At 37.3% G+C, this 22,161-nt stretch overlaps 1 protein-coding gene across 1 annotated transcript; it reads right to left on the reverse strand.

The window, feature by feature from the left end:
* Positions 1–12,357: 12,357 nt before the first annotated feature.
* Positions 12,358–21,943, reverse strand: LOC126810497 (43 kDa receptor-associated protein of the synapse). The gene is made up of 6 exons (XM_050535594.1): positions 21,167–21,943; positions 18,509–18,607; positions 16,996–17,118; positions 14,497–14,550; positions 13,755–13,954; positions 12,358–12,550 (listed from the first exon to the last, which is right to left on the reverse strand). Exons 1-6 carry the CDS (start codon positions 21,851–21,853, stop codon positions 12,457–12,459), a joined length of 1,257 nt encoding a protein of 418 aa, XP_050391551.1. The 5' UTR covers positions 21,854–21,943; the 3' UTR covers positions 12,358–12,456.
* Positions 21,944–22,161: the final 218 nt, after the last annotated feature.

Raw genomic sequence — 22,161 nt, forward strand, 5'->3', positions numbered from 1 at the left:
GGCGCAATCTATATAGGTAAAATACGTAAATTTGAAACTACAGAGGCCACTAAGTCACTTGTTAATTCTCTGGTCACTTATAGATAAACTACAAAAAGTACAGAATAATGCAAGACTTGTTACTTTAACTAAGAAATGGGACCACATAACTCCTGTTTTATATAATTTACACTGGTTACCTGTTAAATATCGATTTGATTTTAAGATTTTATTACTTACTTTTAAATGTTTAAATAATTTAGCTCCTGTTTACGTCTCAGATCTTTTAGAACATTATACATCTGACCGAACATTACGTACATCAGATAAACTACTTTTAAAGCCCAAAATTGTTCAACGCTCTTTTAGTTATCAAGTACATATTTTATGGAATAATCTACCATTTAGTTTAAGATGTTGTACATCTCTATATTCTTTTAAAAAACAACTTAAAACACATTTGTTTAATCGGGCTATCAACAGACTCTGTATACAATCGTTAACGTGTCCATAATCTTGTTGTTTATTTATGACTAGCAGGATACCCGGCTTCGCTCGGGGGTCATTACTCCGAAACCGGAAGTTGTAGACTAACGCCACCTGGCCTATGTTACTCCCCGGTCCGAGCTACCCCTTAACCCCAAATTTCAGACTCTGGGCAGATGTAGCCGCCAACCCCGAACAAACAGACTTCGCTCGGGGGTCATAACTCCGAAACCGGAAGTGGTAGACTAACGCCACCTGGCCTATGTTACTCCCCGGTCCGAGCTACCCCTATACCCCAAATTTCAGACTCGGGGCAGACCTAGTGTAGCCGCCAACCCCGAACAGACCTGCTTCGCTTGGGGGTCATAACTCCGAAACCGGAAGTGGTAGACTAACGCCACCTGGCCTGTGTTACTCCCCGGTCCGAGCTACCCGTATACCCCGAATTTCAGACTCGGGGCAGATGTAGCCGCCAACCCCGAACAGACAGACTTCGCTCGGGGGTCATATCTCCGAAACCGGAAGTGGCAGACTAACGCCACCTGGCCTATGTTACTCCCCGGTCCGAGCTACCCCTATACCTCAAATTTCAGACTCGGGGCAGATGTAGCCGCCAACCCCGAACAGACCGGCTTCGCTCGGGAGTCATAACTCCGAAACCGGAAGTGGTAGACTATCGCCAAATGGCCTATGTTACTCCCTGTTTCGAGCTACCCCTATAGCCCAAAATGCAGACTCGGGGCAGACCTAGTGTAGCCGCCAACCACGAACAGACAGACAGACAGACAGACAAACGACAGTCACAAATATATATATAGATTACATTGTCATTTTGTAAAGTGCCCCTGAACAATTTATATGAAAGCGCCACTATAAATATGCTGTAATAATAATAATTTTATTGCAAGCGAGTATTTTTTGAAAATTAAGATTGAAGTATATAATTCTGCTCAAAAGCTTGACTATTCACCATGTTATCTATACTAATCTATCTATATATATTTGTGACTGTCGTGTGTCTGTCTGTCTGTCTGTCTGTTCGGGCTTGGCGGCTAAACTAGGTCTGCCCCGAGTCTGAAATTTGGGGTATAGGGTTAGCTCGGACCGGGGAGTAATATAGGCCAGGTGGCGTTAGTCTACCACTTCCGGTTTCGGAGTTATGACCTCCGAGCGAAGCCGGTCTGTTCAGGGTTGGCGGCTACACTAGGTCTGCCCCGAGTCTGAAATTTGGGGTATAGGGGTAGCTCGGACCGGGGAGTAACATAGGCCAGGTGGCGTTAGTCTACCACTTCCGGTTTCGGAGTTATGACCCCGGAGCGAAGTCTGTCTGTTCGGGGTTGGCGGCTACATCTGCCCCGAGTCTGAAATTTGGGGTATAGGGGTAGCTCGGACCGGGGAGTAACATAGGTCAGGTGGCGTTAGTCTACCACTTCCGGTTTCGGAGTTATGACCCCCGAGCGAAGCCTGTCTGTTCGGGGTTGGCGGCTACACTAGGTCTGGCCCGAATTTGAAATTTGGGGTATAGGGGTAGCTCGGACCGGGGAGTAACATAGGCCAGGTGGCGTTAGTCTACCACTTCCGGTTTCGGAGTTATGACCCCCGAGCGAAGTCTGTCTGTTCGGGGTTGGCGGCTACACTAGGTCTGCCCCGAGTCTGAAATTTGGGGTATAGGGGTAGCTCGGACCGGGGAGTAACATAGGTCAGGTGGCGTTAGTCTACCACTTCCGGTTTCGGAGTTATGACCCCCCGAGCGAAGTCTGTCTGTTCGGGGTTGGCGGCTACACTAGGTCTGCCCCGAGTCCGAAATTTGAGGTATAGGGGTAGCTCGGACCGGGGAGTAACATAGGCCAGGTGGCGTTAGTCTACCACTTCCGGTTTCGGAGTTATGACCCCCGAGCGAAGCCGGTCTGTTCGGGGTTGGCGGCTACACTAGGTCTGCCCCGAGTCTGAAATTTGGGGTATAGGGGTAGTTCGGACCGGGGAGTAACATAGACCAGGTGGCGTTAGTCTACCACTTCCGGTTTCGGAGTTATGACCCCCGAGCGAAGCCGGGTATCCTGCTAGTTACTAATATTTGTGACTGTCGTTTGTCTGTCTGTTTGTCTGTCTGTTCGGGGTTGGCGGCTACACTAGGTCTGCCCCAAGTCTGAAATTTGGGGTATATGGGTAGCTCGGACCGGGGAGTAACATAGGCCAGGTGGCGTTAGTCTACCACTTCCGGTTTCGGGGTTATGACCCCCGAGCGAAGCCGGGTATTCTTCTAGTAATATATAAAGTTAAATGAAAAACAAATAATACTCCAGTATACAACTAAATGGGAGACTATGTGTTGATGATATCATAGGATAGGAATGTTATCTATGCAAGTGTCGCGGTTTCAATCCCACGTTTATGCGCGTCATAAAGTGTGTGTGTGTGTGTGTGGGGGGGGGGGGTGTCTGTCTAACTTTCCTGTTTCTTGGTTTCCTATAGATATAATCTAGTTAAAATTGTATAACGATGTTCTTCAGAATGTTCTTGCGAGATTTAATACAAAGAATGATATGGTGGCTGAGAAGGGATTTTGACAAAAATTCAATATTTTTTCTGAATCAAATGTTTTGTGGAACTCATGTGATAAAAAGTACCCTAGACTATAATTTTGATAAGAATTATTTAAAACCGAATGTATGTCATTTTTTTTTTTAAGCCCAATATCTCATAGTGAAAAATTACACACTAAAACTCACAAGCATAAGACTATTACAGACGATCTTGGTAACAATTATATAAACTATTAGGTGTCGTAAATTATTCGACACTGCCTCTGATCACTAGAGCAAAATATGTAAATTACAGTTATTGTCTTTGTTGATCGTGCTTTGATTTAACAGAAGTCACGATTAACTTAACCCCATTATGGTAATGATTAACCTAATGACCGCATCACCCATCACTAGAATACACACCAGAACATGTCTATAAGGAAAGTATAATTAACGAATGGCATTTGAACCCAAAATATTAAAGATTAAGTGTATATACACCTACATTAAAATTCTAGGTTCCGCTCGTCTTGATTACTCCAGAAATTCCCCGTTTCCGGTGTCTCATAGGTATTTGGTAACCTATTTTCATATTAAATCATATTAAGGAAAGTATAACGAATGACATTTGAACCCATAATATTAAAGTTTTAAGTTTATAGTCTAGGTTCCGGTCGTCTTGATTACTCCAGAAATTCCCCGTTTCCGATGTCTCATATCTATTTGGTGACCTTTTTTTATATTAAGTCATTCTTTTTAAATATATCATTTGAGAATTGATTATCTTGCTTAAACATACATTATGCAAGAGCTTAATCTGCCTATTGCAGGTCTTTTTTAGGCCTGAAATGTTATCTAAATTATTAATTAGATATTAATTAACTTATCCCGACCATAATCAACTCTCGGTGTCAACGCTAGAATGAGATATTTATTGGATTAGGATCAGATTTGCTGCTAAACTTTCATTCATGATTTAATCATGGAGTGGATAATCGAGACTATGGTTTTTTTTATCGTACCGACTTTAGAGTGGATAAATTTGACTGAAATTTTCAACAAATTCCCTTTACATTATCTAGTTTTTAACTATTATAGTGATAACTGCCAGCTCTTTATCTAATCTCCCATAATGTATCTTTAATCTATTTGTATAAAATCGCATCTATAAATGCAATATGTTCCTGGTTCAGAAAAAAGTTCCAGCAATAGCATATGTACACATGGAAATTTGCTGCTTGGTTTCACCACATAATATATATCGATCGGTTGTGAAGCAATAACCCAAGTATACTGAAATTTTTACAATTATTAAAAATTATGCAACATTTGGAATTTTAATGCAAGTACTAAATAAATGTATAACATGATATATTATGTTAAAACATTTGGATATAAATCATTTTTAATTCGTTCAGTATTCCAAATAAACTATAACCGATGTATTTGCGTTGCAGATGTTTCTGGGAACTGTATATTTCCCGATTATTTAAGAGGTGATTGGACCAGCAGTAGTCTTGGGGGACTGTCGTTTAATTCAACATACCTTGATGGTATCACAGTGTCTAATTTTGGAAGACTAACATTCCAATGTGAAGACAATAATGGAACAAAATATTTTTTAAAGTAAGTAACATTCATGAAATTTTAACAATGTATATCTTATTTCAGTTTTATAATGGATAAATAAACGTAGTTTATGTTTCTATAAGGGACAATTAACCATGTAACATATAGTTCACGAAGCTATAAAACTATGTAACATATAGTTCAAGTAGCTATAAAGGTAAATTAAAAATGTAACATGTAACATGTAGCTATAAAGGTAAACTATGTAACATGTAGTTCACTTAGCTTTAAAGGAAAATTAACTATCTAAAATATAGTTCACGAAGCTATAAGGGCAAATTAACTATGTAACGTATAATTCGTATAGCTAAAATCCTTTGATTTGTTTAAATTTTTAGTATTTTCGTTTGTTTTGGCCTTTGATTTATTCTAGTTTTAAACATTTATGACATCAAGCGGTGTACAGAAGATGGTATTAGTATTGGGTGGTGTTATGATTACATGCAATATTCGTTGACTTTCAGATCTGAAACCGCCACATTTATTTCTACAGATTTCACTGCATATGTTTGCCTTGATTTACGAAAGGCGACTGATGATAAAATTTACTATTACAGAGCTACGAGTAGGTTTAAATTATTTATTTATTTGAATCTCCATTTTTCAGAAATGTATGTTTCAAATTTTACAATTGAGTTGGAACTTTGTGTTCACTGATCTTTGTTGTAAAAGAAAAGTGAACACTTAATTTATAATGCATTTTGTTTTGTGTGAACATTTCTTTTATAAAAATAAGTTACGGATGTTCGTACAAAGTACAGAATCCCAATAGGTAGTGCCCGTTACATGCTCGTGCTGACATATACTCACTCCTTGTAGTACGTACACATGATTCCACTTCTCATTGAGACAATAATTATTTTGGCGAGTTTCTGGACTTTGCTGGTTACCTACACACCCGCGCAGAAAACACATCCCCTATAATCATGTGGTATTGTATGAAGACCCAATAGTGCCAAACAAAACAAACAATATTTATCCGTTTGACCGAATTACTATCTTGTTTGACCGAATTACTATCTTGTTTGAACGAGTTAGTATCTCGTTTGAACGAGCTAGTATCTCGTTTGAACGAATTAATTATCTCGTTTGAACTAGTTAGTATCTCGTTTGAACTAGTTAGTATCTCCTTTGAACGAATTAGTATCTCGTTCGAACGAATTAGTATCTCGTTCGAACGAATTGGTATCTCGTTTGAACGAATTAGTATCGCGAGATACTAACTCGTTCAAACGAAATAATTAATTCGTGCAAACGAGACACAAATCGTTCAAACGAGATACTAACGCGTTCAAACGGATTAATATATTTTTTTATTTTTTGTTGGCACTAATTGGCCGTCGTACTATTGAGAAATCGAACTGAAAACCGAATTGATAAAAACTTTAATTTAAGTCAACACTTTACATCACTGTGAGACACCATACACTTTCTATTTAAAGCGCCCTTGTGCTTGTAGGGTATGTTAAAGCTACTATGAATATACGAACTAATACTACTTCTTACTGGTTTGAGAAAATCACATTTTGCATGGTTGCACTTCTGCATTGTTGTTATTATTCTTTGGATAAAAAAAATCATAACATATTAGATTTTTTGAAGTTATAAATACTTGATTTAATCATATTCCCGAAGGAATGGCCCGAGAAATCCCTCTCTGGCCATTGCTGGATTGGTTTCTGTACTTGAGCTTTTGAGGGAGTTTGTCTATTCTTCCCGTTCAATCAAATCTATCCCAAGTACAGCAACATCACAGCCCTTGGTTTAATCTGGGTCTTCCCTAAAACTTTTGACAGTGATTTAAGGTATTAAAAACGGTGAAAGTATGTTCGTCTCCAAACAGTTTTGCTTACATTGATATGGGATATCAGAAGGCCATCTTTTCCCGGTAAGATCACAACATCAATGTTGATTTAAATTGACAAATAGTTCGTGTTTTCAGTGTCGAAGACTTTGGATGATATTAAGTTAGAGATTTAACTACTTTAAATTGATCAGCATGTCAAGATCTACATCTGTGTCAAGGTTCCTGCTCTTAACACAACTCCAACAATTCGACTGTTTCTGACGTAGCCTAATATCTTCATCACGCTAATTGAACGCTAATGTCGAATTGAACCTTTTCCCTTGTTTTTGCCATTAATTTTGAATTGTCTGTTCCCCTTCTTGTATTGTTGAGCAGTTGTGAAGCACGATCTGTTGTATGTAAAAATCTCTGATTTTCAGTGAAAGACAGTAATGTGGGTGGTGAAAGAATAAAAGTGGCAGTGTCATCAAAAAATGTATCAATGGGAGAGACATGTAATGAACAAGAGCCATACAGCCCTGGGTCATATTCTCTCTTAATACGATCTGGTAAGTAGGACTGACACGAATATCATGGCACCAGTGTCTGGCAATAAGGGACAATTAAACACTAAATAAAAGCACTGAATATATAGTTATGTCCGTGCCCGTCAAAATGTCAGACATCAAGAAGGTGTGACTAACAAAGTCGCAATTTGTGCCTGACAAGGTCTATGACAGGTGACTTGTTTCCAGACTTGATCTTAATGTCATTGTTAAAAGGGAAACAAAATTATCCATACATTTTGAATAAGTCCGGCCCAAATATTATAATTTTACTAAAAGGCTTCATTATAATACTTAACGTTACATTTTTATTTTCAGAAGTTTTGAATACATCAGAGATCACCTGTCCTGACATTTTACGTGGAGAATATGAGGTAACCAATATAACTAAAGATGGAAGCCAAGAGTGTCAGAGTGGTATCAGTTTAGATGTATGCTCTGTGAAAACACATTTATACTTCAACCTAAGTTCATGTACTCCTGGTATACCCAGTAAGTATTCCCGTATAATCATTTTATGACCATGGGTCAAAGTTAATAGAACAAAACTAGCACTGAAGAGATGATCTATAACATTAGCTATACCTGTAATATAATTTAATTAATGTGTTATTTACATGTAAAACAGTATTGCCTCAGATCAGTAACAAAACATTTTATGTATACAGCGTCGCTCAGTATTAAACAGTATTCCATAGAATTGTGAAATGAAATGAAATGAAATGGGGTTAAACGTCCTACTGTTCTTCTAATGAAGACGGGCATACGCCATGCAGTGTGGTATGGGGGAAATTTTGCCCGGGCAGCGGCACTATCGCCTACTCTTATATCGAATTCCAATTGCCAAGGGATCTTTTAAGTGCATTCCAATATATACACGGGACCTCGGTTTTTCGTCTCATCCGAAGGACTAGACAGCTGTCCTTGTCAGGCCCTCCGTCCTGCATCACTGACAAGGGGGAAACCACGCCGGAAAATATGGATGAACTTTCTCGGCCAATGCAGGGGTCGAGCACCCGACCTCCAGGCTAGCGACCCAGCTTCTTGGCCACGTGACCCCCCCCCCCCCCCCATAGAATTGTGATCCATGCATTTCCAGTTCAGTAACTAAATGCCAAATAATAAACAATTTATTATGTATTATTTGTCTGGAGCAATGCCCGGCGCCTTTGCTGTCAGTATTATAACATTAGGTATTTTATGGTGTATTCTTTTTATGAAATGTCATTCTCGGATGCTTTTGATTTTGACTCTATTAGGGACACTCTATGCAGATATCAAAATTGATGACCAATTCCACCATTGAAATAAATAATCTAAATTAAGCAAGGATGTACTGGATTGTCCCGAAGCTATAGCTATTATAGATGCCCTGTTTGCCAAGTGTTAATAGAGAACAAGACAACTAAATTAATTGTTTGCTTAGAAGTATGGCGATTAAAGAAAAAGCAACACGACAATTCGATTCGATTCGACGGTACCACAGCCCTTTAGACTGCTGGGGGATTGTTTATCTTGCACCTAAATCTGATCCTATCCAATTTTTTGAGCCTAAATACTTTTATATTAAATATTAATTCTATTTATGTGTAGTTTGATGGCATTTTTAATGTTATATGAGTTTGTTTTATCTTACTAGGTGCGCCAAGATGTATGTTTGTTACAGAGACCAACAATGTGACATATTTAACGGTGTACTCTGATACTGATAATAAGTTTGGCTGTGTGGTATGTGTCTTAAATTGCAAATATGTCTCTCAAACACTTGTGTTTACTTACAATAATGTATATTTAAAGAGCCATCGTGTAAGAAGGCCACTAACACTTTTTTATATGTTATGAAATTAAATATAAGGGCCGATAATTGTTATAATATATGAGATCAAAACATAAAATGTGAATGACGCCGATGAACTTAGTGGCTACACGTCTAATCTGCTTGATAGCGTCACACTGAAATCAATAGAAAGTAGTGTAAACTTTAAATGACTTGAATATTAACCAACGTGGAGTACGTCTATATTTCTTTCTGGCATATTGTTATTTGTAAATGTCATGCAATCTCAGCGACCCCTCCCGAGTTTTGATTATTGACTGTAGAGTTAGTGATTGAATATTTATATTAATATTGATTAATTCGAAGTTTGCAATTGCGTGTCACAAATTTAATTAATTTGTGTCGTTATAGGCTGCGTCTAAAGAGGGGAACACAGTCTTTTTGTCTGAAAAAGAAGGGGATTGTTCAGAGAATCAGAATGGAACCAATGTCGCTCTCCCGGGATACCTCATGGAACTGATGCTTATCAATAACGGTATGTATAGGTCAAGGATGTCTTACACAATTTATCAACTGAACATTTTCTTCAAAAAACATTGAAATATTTGTGAATCCTCTTCTCAACCAATTCCTGCTTGCTTTCCGCTTATCAGAGTTCAGGGCGTTGAGACAATGACCAGCGTCTAATCGTTCGGATGTGACGATAAACCAAGGTCCCGTGTACACATTAGCATACACATAAACAGTCCCTTGACAGTTGAAATTCATTCAATTGCTGTATAGCTTGTTTCCGAATCCATATAATTAATAATGTATTTTGTATTGTGTGTAATTATATGTTAAATAGATACTGTTTAAACCAATCGCTTTCCGGGCAAAATTCCCCTCATATCACACTGTATGGCATGTATTAGCTCTGTTGATTGATTGATTCATTCTCCTCAATCAGCATCTAACTTCGAACAGGGTCATTCTGTTCGGATAAGAAGGAACGTATCTTTGGCCTGTATTGAGATTTGCTGTTCTCCAATCAGATTTGCACATATTATTATATTTAAAACGGGGACTTTTCAGACAGATCTTCTACTGACAGGCAGATCGTTTATAGTTGACATATAAAATATATGTATATAGTACATATTACTTCAAAACTTTAACATCCAAATAACAAATCTATTTTGTATGGAAATAATAGATCGTATATTTCTATATAGGAACTGCACATTGTAGAGAAGTGGTAACAGAAGCACCAGAAAATGGTAAGGACATGAACATCTCTCTTTCTTTATGGATGTCAGCATAATTAATGAAAGGAAAATAACAAATTTAGTAATGCCGTACTTGAAATGACAATAATGCAACCTACGGGAACAATTTTCCTCTCATTTAGATACAAGAAACTCTATCCTATCCAGTTGTCAGCGAGTAACGACAAACTAAAAAAATGTGTATGATAACGACGAACCAAATATTTATGGAGTGTCTGTGGTCAATAGCGCGAAAGATACCGCGATATTAAGATGGTAATATCTCTGTCTACATATTGTGATTGTTGCGATTTTACCACTCAAAAGACAATTTTTGCCGAGTTAATTTTATCAGTACACTGTATGTTAACATTTCGTTCTTAATGCGCGCGTTTGGGTTAAGATATTGCTATTCTGAAGTTTTGTCAACATATTCCATATATCGCAATGTTCCATGCTGACATATACTATACGGCGAATTGGAATATGTTGACAATGCTTCAGAATGGCAATATCTTAATGCATACGTGCGCATTATCAACGCAATGACGACAAACAACATGTGGCGTTGACTCAATTAATTCAGCTAAAATGCTCTTTTCAGAGTTAAAATTATTTCAACAATCACAAATTTAATGTGTTGACATATGACCTTATTAATATCGCGCTGTCTTTCGTGACATCGACACATACGCTTCCATGAATATGTAATGATAATAGACACATACATGGTGTATCGATCAACAATGTCGTGATTGTATTAAACCATAGACTGTTTAAAATGCAGATTCAAGTCCAGTTAGTAGATATCCCTGTTAAGCAGTTTCCATGTTAACAGTTTACCACGAGACGCTCGATTGAACGTTCCGGAATTGATTTCTGTCAAACCCAAATATAGTGACAATCGAGAGAAAATGGGGATTTTGGGCTAGAACGCATGTTCCCACTGCATATGAAAATATCTCAACCAATCATGACAGCTGAAATATATTCGTTGTGTTTAATTACGTCATGATTCTACTCACACAACGTCAGTTGTCGGGACTGTCAAAACTAGAGAGGACTGAATTCAGTTTCACACGATTGCAATTCCGTCACTTAGGAACGTTCCGGACTGACAATCGAGCATCTCCAAGAAGTCATTACAAGAGAGCAATTACCAATAAATGTTTATGGACCTATGATCCCACCACCACCATCAACTACATATTCTTCTTGTTTGACGGAATATTACTGTAACATTTTTTATAATTTCTCTTATCTTTTTATTATAGATAAAACTACTACTACTGCAAAGCCAAAGGTATGTACCAATCATTAAGATATATCGCCTTATTTGGTAGATATCGCCATGATGTCTGAATATCTTCGTAAACGTGGATGCCAGTGTAACGTTCTTATTTAGGAATGGATCTACTAATGAAACTATAAAATGAGTGTATATTCATGGTAAATGTTTAGTCCGGTCCACTGGGATATCGCCAAGTTACCAAAATGAATTTCTTTTTTTTTTTGATTGTTAGCGTAAACTTCTATATGCGTAGATCTAATAATTAATAAACTTGTCTTACCTTTCAGGGTGGAGCAGAAGCCATCTCTACCAAATGGGTGATCCCAATGATAGCAATTTTGACCACGCTCTTAAAGTATTTTGCCTAAATGTTTAGGCAACCTAACATATTTATTTTATTTTTAAAATATATTTTGACTATTTATGTATGGACGGAGCATGGAAATTGAAAGAGATGGTTATTTTTTTTAATTTATTTATTTTATGTATGCCTATATTTTTAATATTGCTATTTTCGTCATGTAATGTTTGCGAACATTACCAAGTTTTAACCTAATAGGAAGATGTTATAATAATATGCTGCTTTGATAAAAGATATTGTAGCGTATCACGTCAAATACATTTTATATTATTGGTGTAAGAATATTTGAATTAATTCTAACATATATAATTAATTTAAATGATATCTAAATTATAATTTGCTCAAGTTCACAATTCCATGTCCGCAACTGCCAGTGAAAGGTAGATCAGGAGGTTTTACATTGGGTCGTGGGGTTTAACTGCTCGATCTTCCCATAACATTTTACTTTACAAAAATTAAAAATTCTATTATCGAACTGTTGCTTTTCTCTGTGTTGGTTTTCGATTTTTAAAGATGGACACTGTAGGTTTTCACTGGTTGTTACAGCACAAAATGGGATATTGGATGAGATGAATCAAATACAAAGAGCATGTTACAGCTTGTCCCAATTATGTTTGATCCATAATAATTTAGTATATTTATTTGTTTTAATTATAATACTGTTTTTTAGGAATACTATGAAAATGTCTAATAATTATTGGATCTATGGTTTTACTTGCTTTGCAATCTTATTTAAAATTTATTGTCATAAAATAAATAATTTCTGGTTCACAAAATATTGGTTTATTGAAATTCATATAATTCCCACATCAACCATCTATGGCTGCTGAAGACAAATTTGTAACGGGTTTTTTCTTACATATTGCACAGAATTGACGACTTTCACTCTTTGCCGAGGAGCATCTGAAATGTAAATTAAAGATACATTATGGGAGATTAGATAAAGAGCTGGCAGTTCTCATTCTAATAGTTAAAAACTAAATAATGTAAAGGGAATTTGCTGAAAATTTCAGTCAAATTGATCCACCCTGAACCGAGATTTTAGCGATTGAATTTTCGGCCTAGTCTCGATCATCATTCCTAAAGTCAGTACGATAAAAAAAAACCATAGTCTCGATTATCCAATTCATGATTAAATTATAAATGGAAGTCGAACAGGAAATCGGAACCTAATCCAATAAACATCACAGGCTATAGCGATGACATCGTGAGTTGATTATGATCTGGATAAGTTAATTAATGTCTAATTAATAATTAAGATAACATTTCGGGCCTAAAGAAAGATCTGTCATAGGCAGATTTAGCTCTTGCATAATGTATGTTTAAGATCAAAATTTATAATGGAAGCCCGTTGCGGCCATTTTGTAATCGCATCTTCTCACCGTGATAAGTCGAGGCGTAATTGTAATGTTTGAGCCACGGTGCCCAGTTGTCCTGTTAGGTACCATTCATAAAACCATTCCAAAGATGTTGCTCATGGGTAAGTAATGGCTACTCAGGAACGCTGACTTGATAACGTACGGACGTACACTGACTGACCAGCGTTGCCATCCTAGCATCGATCTAGAGAGGGCTGATTCGTATTAAGGTTGTGTGCCGGTGGGCAGTAGGGTCCCAAGTCTGCTTAGTTTATGACATTGCGCTTCGATGTAATTATATTTTTAAAAAGCTATGTATTGTCATGCAATGGTCGGGTGGGGGTGGAGGGGGAGGGGAGAAGTTGAAAGTGCATTGCGACAAAACAGGGCCAACCCCAGACTACTTGTCTTGACTTCTCACTTCTTCGGCAATCAATATCTCTACAACTCTCTGCCCCGAATTTAGAATTCCTCGTCTTTTCGCGCCACCACCCTCGCCACCGATGACTTGCCCATGGCTTATCGACCTCTAGCTCTTCCCCTCACATTTGAAAGTACTCGAAGAAAGCGCGAGGCAGTGAAAAATCAAGGATTTTCTGAAGCGAGAAGTCGATGGGTGACGGTGGTGCGAGAGGACGGAGATTTGTTAGTTGGGCCAGCTTTGGTTCATTTCGTCACACACTGTGATTCGATATAGTGTAGTTTAGTTACATGCAGAACTTAGAAAAAAAAAATTCGAAAGACCTCACCTGCCGTGTATAAAATGACCACATATTAATACTGATAGACGTTCAGGCTGTTGTCCCATCATATCATCACACATTCCACAATACAAATCAGTTTCTTCAGCTAATTGTTTCATTAAAGTATGATGTCTACTAGATAGAGTAGTCTCCCTTGTATCAAAGTACAACGATTTTAAACTAGAATGGCATCGCAGCATCTGAAGCTTTATAAAAGAATGATTGATGTTATATATTCACGAAAGATATCTTCTTGATATATGATTTTGTTCTAAAATGATTTTGGTTACGTACTATATTATTTTTTACGTCCATCATCACGGAGATCCTCCACGAAAGACCTACAGTGTAATGATAGAGAAATCTAACATCTCTTTTCAAGACAACGATGCCCAATTCTCTTAATAACAGGCACAACATTGTATGGAATTAACGAAACTCGGAAACAACAAAACTATCAGTATCATCAGTGAGGGCAATGGAAAATTCCTTGTTCCAATGCTACAGATTTTAGTTTAAACGCTCTCTCCGATTGGTGAAGGCCTACTTGTGCAGACACACGGTAAATTATCATGAAAAACAAGGCAGCGCATGCCGAAATCGTCATTGTGCCCGCGCCGATTTTGAATCAGATGTTTTTGTCACGGATATCTCAAAGCTTCCTAGTATAATCCACAGAGTGTTTTCACTAACCTCACTTACCTGTAGGCGGGATATTCTGTTCAGGATTAAACTAAAACACACCTACCTTATTGCCAACTTTCTGTGCTATTTCAAGAGCTTTCAGTGCCAGTTCAATTGCCTGAAGAAAACAAATTTTCTAATAATCACCAAAAAAACTATTAGTATTCGATTGACAAGTTTACAGCTTTCTAAATACAAATCGTTACGGATAAAAGCCGATTGTGATCAATGATATAAAAATGAGAGATTGTTTTCGGACCTAAAATACGTTTCTCCGACAGCTGGATCTGACGACTGTAGATTACACGGTTACAGACTAGATTCATAGAAAATAAAACCGATAGGATGGCAATTAGCAGATACACGAGTCTGCCGACATGGCCGAATAACACTATATTTAGGACCATACAAAATCAAACAAGTACCTTTTAATTTTAATTGCATTATCATTTAACGCTTTCACTGCTTTCTATTGATTTCCAACCACCGTCTTTATTATGTGTCTTAAAGAAATATAATTCTGTTATATTTTGCGTACAAACAAATCCTTTCTTCACGAAGCTATTTTTTTTTAAAAAATAGGATTTACGTTAATAACAAAAGTATAACAACATTCTTTAAAACAAAACAGTAGATATTTTTGACCTTCGAACGATCTAGTTACTTCTTCCCTTAATCTGATTTAATATATATTTTAATATGCTCATCACTATTAAATAAAACACAATAGCAGCAATACAAAGTCAAATATTAGTGTACAGTCTTGCCATGTATGTCAAGTTTTGCTACGCAATCAGGGTCGGATTAAGCTTGCATAGGGCACCTGGCTGAAAATATCACTAGGGCCCTTGCAACAACAATGAATACGGTGCATATTCTGGTGATTATCCTTCACACCCACACAAATAGATTTATTTGGCATAAACCTACATAACATAGTAAATAAAATCATAAATCATTTTTTAGAACTAATTTGGGGGCCCCTAAAACATCGGGGCCCATGACTGGAACCCAGTCAGCCCCCCCCCCCCGCTCTTAATCATGGTCTCTACGCAATGAACATAAACTAAAAAATGTTTATGCAATTAATATATCAAAAGATTGAAATATATATGACAAAGTTTTAGATGTATGGATAGTGCAAATTAGATATACAACTTTGTTTAGAGATATAACACAGAAATGGGTAGAAATATCACCGAAGACATGTTAAGCTATGGTACATTTTAAAGCTTGATGAACCCTAGACATATTAATTATTTATGAGCGAAATTTCAAATAGACCCAGTATATTGATATAAACTGCCAACGCTCTATCAAAAAGTTAAAATTTGTGTGAAGCACTTTATTTATTCATCCAAAATTGTAAACATGTAGCACCGTGGGTCGTCTATCAGACGTGGAAAGCGGACACGCACTAAAACCAGTCGCCACATCCGGCGTATGACCCGTGCATTCTTTTCTTACTACATATCTTAATAGGCTTGTGATCGTCTAGTATTTTCAATTGTCTTATTTGCTTCCTTTTCACGTTGTGTATTCTCTTCTTACTATCTCAGTAGTTAAGACAATTGTCTTCTCAGTAGTTAAGACATTTGTCTTACCGGGAATAAAAATGCATCTGTTCGTTTTTACATTTTATATCAAGCTGGGTACATATGGTTAGAATGCATAATAGATTACATTAACATACTTAAAATTAAACATACATTATGCAAGAGCTAAATCTGCCTATCTCAGGTCTTTCTTTAGGCCTGAAATGTTATCTAAATTATTAATTATACATCAATTAACTTATCCAGACCATAATCAACTCGCGATGTCATCGCTAGCCTGTGATATTTATTGGATTAGGATCGATGATTAGGATGCTTTAATCATGAAATGGATAATCGAGACTATGTTTTTTTTTTATCGTACCGACTTTAGTAATGATGATCGAGGCTAGGCCGAAAATTCAATCGCTAAATTCTCGGTTCAGAGTGGATCAATTTGACTGAAATTTTCACCAAATTCCCTTTACATAATCTAGTTTTTAACTATTATAGTGAGAACTGCCAGCTCTCTATCTAATCTCCCATAATGTATCTTTAACATCTTTCTCTCAATACCATTCCACCCAGACTCGCTGCTGAAAGAAATTGTTTCATCTTCTCTGTCCTGTGTCTGGAATCCAGCGGCTGTCTGACAAATGCTCAGTCTTGCAGCTTTGGATTTGGACCGTTAATTATCTAATTGGTCAAATAACGTAATTGATTATAATGATTGGTTAATTAGCCTAATGATGTTGAAAATCACCCTTATATGGACAATGGCAACTTACCACGAGAAGTGTCACACGTGTTATTTTGTTATTAACCTAGAATTAAATGTTTACCAAATTATAACTCTTTTTATGTCGAAATCCGTCACTCATTATTTAAGTGCATTAGATATGATTTCAATACAATGTGTTTATGTGAACCCAATAATTAGTTAAAGATACAACACGCAAAACATGCAAACTCAGTGAAGTATCAAATCAACAGATATTTTAGATGCAACACAGAATGCTGAGACTGACCTTTTGTGGTTTGAGCAAATTTGTATGAGTTTTGGACATGCCCAAAAGTGCATCTACTTGTCCAACTCGGTCACCTATTCGTTCCATTAAACTAAGTGCAGATTCGTATCTTGGTAGTGCCCTCTGTTTTTTTTAAAAAAGAGAAAATAATCAATTATCTTAAATAAGATTAGATACCTCGTTGTTGTTTGTTCTTCTTTAATTGTGTACATAAAGATTTACAACTTTCAATGCGCAGGACGAATGACTTAACCCAAACAATATATAGAACTGGATTGATCTAGCAAATGGTTAGTTTATGGGCCCTTATAGACGAAAACTTAAACTAAGATACAATCGAAATTTTAAGAAATACTGCAATTCGATTGGCTGACCAGTAAAATCAATTTGCATATATCCAATTTGCATATCTTAAGATTGTATCTTAGTTTAAGTTTTCGTGAATAAGGGCCCGGGCTGTTCTGTATAGTTAGATTAACCATACCCTAAACCAACCCACATACACAGGTATTGTCAAAGGTTTCAATCTACGTGACGCTTTGAATTCCCAACCACGGACTTTTCCACCGCAATACATTGAATGCTTATTTTGATATGAACATAGGAATTTCGTTTTTCTATTGTATATCGACGGCATTACAGAGTGATGGGGGTGGGATGGAACCAGACTGTGAATTCCAACTGCCACTGGCTCCTTTAAACGACCAAGAACTTATACACGAGCTTTACAAGTGGGAACCGGCCTTGGAAATTCCCCATGTTTATTCTCAGTCCACGTCGATATTTGACACCAGGGACTATTGTCTAACTGTGGGAATATCGCTACTATGCCCTCAAACTTTATATTATATAATCAACACATAATTGCTAACCTGTTGTTCGAGACACAAATTAGTTTTTTCTGATAACGACAGAAATTCCTTTGGGTTTTTTCAATCGGTGTGAAATGTGATCAATATTAAGAAACAAGTAACAGAACTTAATAATGTTCTAGATACCGGGTTCAAACCGAGAAGATCCCCAACCACATGTGAATAAATCTTTTATATAATCTATTAAAGGAGTGTCATCTTAATTCAAATCTTTTAATTATACCATGCCCTTGCTATTGATTTGTGTAATAGATTATAAATGAGGACTGCGTTTTTCTCGTTATAAACTTATTGATTGTTAAATACATTTATGGTAACAGAAGATGGAATGCGCGACGACTGTGATTTAGATCATTCATAAATCATTTCTTTATAACCAACTGATGTCAACTTGGTAATATCCTGATGATTTAGATTAATAATAACGGGAATGGGTTCATTGATTCATAGCCTTTTCGTGCTTCTTTATTTAAACTAAAACAACACAGCGGTCCTCTATTAAGAGCTTTCTGGCAGGTTGACCGATGACCAGTTTCGATTGACTCCCCAGACCCCTTTTCGCATTTTAAGGTTAGATTGTCTAGAATTTGAAACCAGTTCCATTTCCGTAACTAGTTAGCAGCGGCTCATACATTACCCACCTCATTATCTCCACGTCTACGATGTATATCAGCAAATAATACCATACATCTAACTTGTACCACAGTATCCCCATACAACATTGCTACTTTCATAGCATCCTACAAAAACAAAATCTAAAATACAAATTGCAAATGCAAAGATACAACAAAATTTTGTGAACTCCTCAGATGAGGTTTGATATCAGATGTTCTAGAATACGTAAGGACACCGCGGCTCGTGCATGACACCCGCCTTTACTTAAGACTAACTGTAGCGATGGTTTGTACCTGGATTCTGAATCCTGTTTGCCAGGTTCCCACTATCACGATTCGCGCTACGATTGAATTCAAAAATTTTCTACGCTCAACACGATTAATTGCCAATCGTGATCATCGCTTCAGATCGTATTGGATTGTAACAAAGCGCGACAGATCGCATCAAATCATGGTGATCGGGATCAGCCTTGGACAAGATAAACACCACGCTCTGGTAAATGCTTTTGCGATCTCTCTAGAAGTTCAGGAAACACTGAAGTCCATTCAATCGTTGGTCAAAATGTGATCACCTTCGATCCCGATCGTGAAAGACGTCGCTACCACAATCGTATCCAACACTAAAGAGCGCATCGGTTCCTGATGGTCGTACCGAAACGTATCCGAACGTATCTGCACGTGCCAGATCGTGGACTCAACAGGGCCAATCCTATCGGAACACATCTGAACGGAATACTAGATCGTGACAGATAGTGTCACCTGAAATTGACCAATCGTGACCATGTAACATGAAACCACACAGTGTCGTACTAGAACGTATCGACCCGCATCACCTCGTATCCAAACACGAAATTTCAGAGAAGTAAATAAAAATTCCACGATAAGCTAAAAATGGCCAATCGTCGCGGCAGTGGGGACCTAGCATTACCAAATGTGTAAACACTTAGTGATATAGTGTCGTCAGACATCTTTGTATACAGGGCATTTTTAAGGAATATGAAGCGCTGGGACGTATAAGAGGTACGGCGAGTGTGGGTAGTGGGGTGGGGGTCGGCTCTGGCGGGGTCTCTCCCGGGCGCGAGGAAATTTGTTTTTGAATTTTAGCATAGGTGTCAACGCCTTGCGCTTTGTGTTGCAAGTGTGATGTTTACCTATGCACCATTCCCTGGGAGCCGCGGTGGCTAGATGAGTAAGACGCTGACTCGCTAACCTGGAGGTCCCTAGTCCCTAGGCTCCTTGTCATTGGTGTATGACGGAGTGTCTGGCAAGTGAACGTATAGTCCCGTGTACAAATTGGCGTGCACGTAAAAGAACCCTTGATAGTTGGAATTCGAAAAAAGAGTAGGCCGTAGCACCGCTGACCGGGAAAAAAATGCCCTAATAGTACACTGCATGGCGTATGCCTGTCTTCATTAGCCCATTCGGGGCAGAAAAGTAGGACGTTAAACCCCATTTCATATCATTTCATTTCTGCTACTTTCCATCTTTAAAGTTTGGTGATGATGTGCCATTAAACACTATTTAATTCACTCCCTCTCCCAAATAGTACCAAATGCGCGTGATTTTCACGGGATAACATAATCGGCCCTTGTAGACACTGGGTCAATAACTGGCCTGTACTTTCTATACTAAAGATTAGTTGTGCAATTAACGTCCACTCGACACAAACCATGTCATTTCGGGACTAACACGTCGTGACACAGCCTTATTTCAATAATTTGCATGCGCGTCGGGCTCTTTAACAGTGGGAGGAAACCGGAAAGGGTTTGGCAGACGACCATACGCCTTGTTACAAACACAAGATTGGGCTTAAACCACTCCACCCGATTCAACGAAACAAGTCATGTAAAGGTTTGTTTCGTTGATATGCTCATAGAATTGTGAAATATCAACGCAAAACCCCGAATTTCGACAAGTCTTCTCTTCTTCGATTAACTGTAGAACATTTAGAAGAATTATGTCAGGGCGGACGAATAGTCGCGATGGCCGTCAGTATACTCCCAAATGAAATGTGGATATATGAAAATCGTTCTTAGAGCTATGCAAAAATCTTGTTAAAATTACATTCTTTCCAATTTCGTCTGTTTAACAGAATTTTCATCCCAGTTATCCTCAATCTCTTTCATCTCGAAAAACATAATAACATCTATCGATTCTGTACACGAAAAAACACAATTCGTTAGCTGTTTGTTAGCGGATTTAAAAGTGAGAAAATGTCGTGCAAGATTTTCTTAATTAACTGATAAATAGATAGATGTCTGCAATTTTTCTCAGCTTTTCATGTTAACCTGTCAATATGTCAACTAACGAGCGAGTAATTATCTTAACAAATACACCATATAAAAGAATAAGACTGACAGTTTTACATGGGTGAATGGAGTAAATAAAACTTGTATTTAAATAAAACCTTTTAACCATTGATTTGTTATTCTTTTTATTCTTTATCCTATAAAGGTCTATTCTAGTTAAGTTTATGTCAGTACTAAGATGTTGATCTGAATTTCGTACAAGAGGTAGGGAGTTCTTACGCTAAAATCTCAGTTCAGAGTGGATCAATTTGACTGAAATTTTCAACAAATTGCCTTTACATTATCTAGTTTTTAACTATTATAGTGAGAACTTCCAGCTCTGTATCTAATCTCCCATAATGTATCTTTAATCATAAATATTATTATTAAAACTTACCTCACATAAATCTGTGCAGTCCTTATATCTGCCAGTCTTTCTATATGGTACTGCAAGAGAAACGCCAACTAATCTTCTGTATTTTATATTAGGATCACTCTCTTTTATATCATTAACTAAATCCCAGGCTTTTGAACAATAATCTATTCCACCATCGTAATCATTTAAGGAGGTAAAAAGAATCCCAAGTCTTGTATTTACTAGAATTTCTATCAATTTATCACCATTAGTGTGTGCTATAGATAAAGCCGTATAATAACTTTTCCAGGCTTTGGGAAATTCACTTAAGCCGACGTAAGAATTACCCAAGCACAAATAAAGATAAGCTTTAAGCTGATTTTGAGTTTCATCTATCTGTAAACTATTTCGACAAAAAGATATAGATTTAGAGAATTCTCCTATCAACTCATTGCAAACCGCTAAGTGGAAAAATGCTTCTGACTTCATGCTGTTATCGTTGGATTGATTGGCTTGCTCCATCTGTTTGTTTGCAAAATCTAAGGCTTCACCCGTTTTGCCAATATCTAAATAACAGCGACAAATCTGACCATATAACAAAAATTCTTCTGAACTTTTCGGCTTTCTCGTGAGACAAAGCTTGAACTCTTCTATCGCCTCTTCAAATCTCTGTTCATCGTAAAGTCGAGCACCTCTCTCCGGTTCCTTCTTTGCTATTTTTTGGCCCATTTTTTTTTCAGTCTAAAAATCTGATGAACAATCCCTAATTAACAATACTATTCGTCAAAAATGGTAACTTGATGATGACAAGTAATTCATTCGAAGCTATAAAATAAATATTTAAGATGAATTAATTTAAGAGGAAGCCTTTAAATTAAAGAAGCACTGGAAATCAATTTAACTCAAAGCCTAGACATTGGCCCTGGTTACTTGTTCTTTCTAGAACACCTACGGAAAATGGAATGAAATGGGATTTAACGTCCCACTGTTCCGCACTGACTGGGCTTATGAAGACGGTATATGCCATACAGTTTGCT

This window comes from Patella vulgata, chromosome 2 (assembly GCF_932274485.2).
Source record: "Patella vulgata chromosome 2, xgPatVulg1.2, whole genome shotgun sequence".
In the NCBI taxonomy this organism is placed as follows: Eukaryota; Metazoa; Mollusca; class Gastropoda; family Patellidae; genus Patella; species Patella vulgata.

Excerpts from the sequence above, each read along its gene's own strand:
- LOC126810497 (XM_050535594.1), bottom strand. The coding sequence starts at position 21,853 with ATGGGCCAAAAAATAGCAAAGAAGGAACCGGAGAGAGGTGCTCGACTT. Across the intron at positions 18,608-21,166 it reads ACTGCACAGATTTATGTGAG|GATGCTATGAAAGTAGCAAT; the intron begins GTAAGTTTTAAT and ends TTGTTTTTGTAG. Across the intron at positions 17,119-18,508 it reads GTAGACGTGGAGATAATGAG|AGGGCACTACCAAGATACGA; the intron begins GTGGGTAATGTA and ends TAAAAAAAACAG.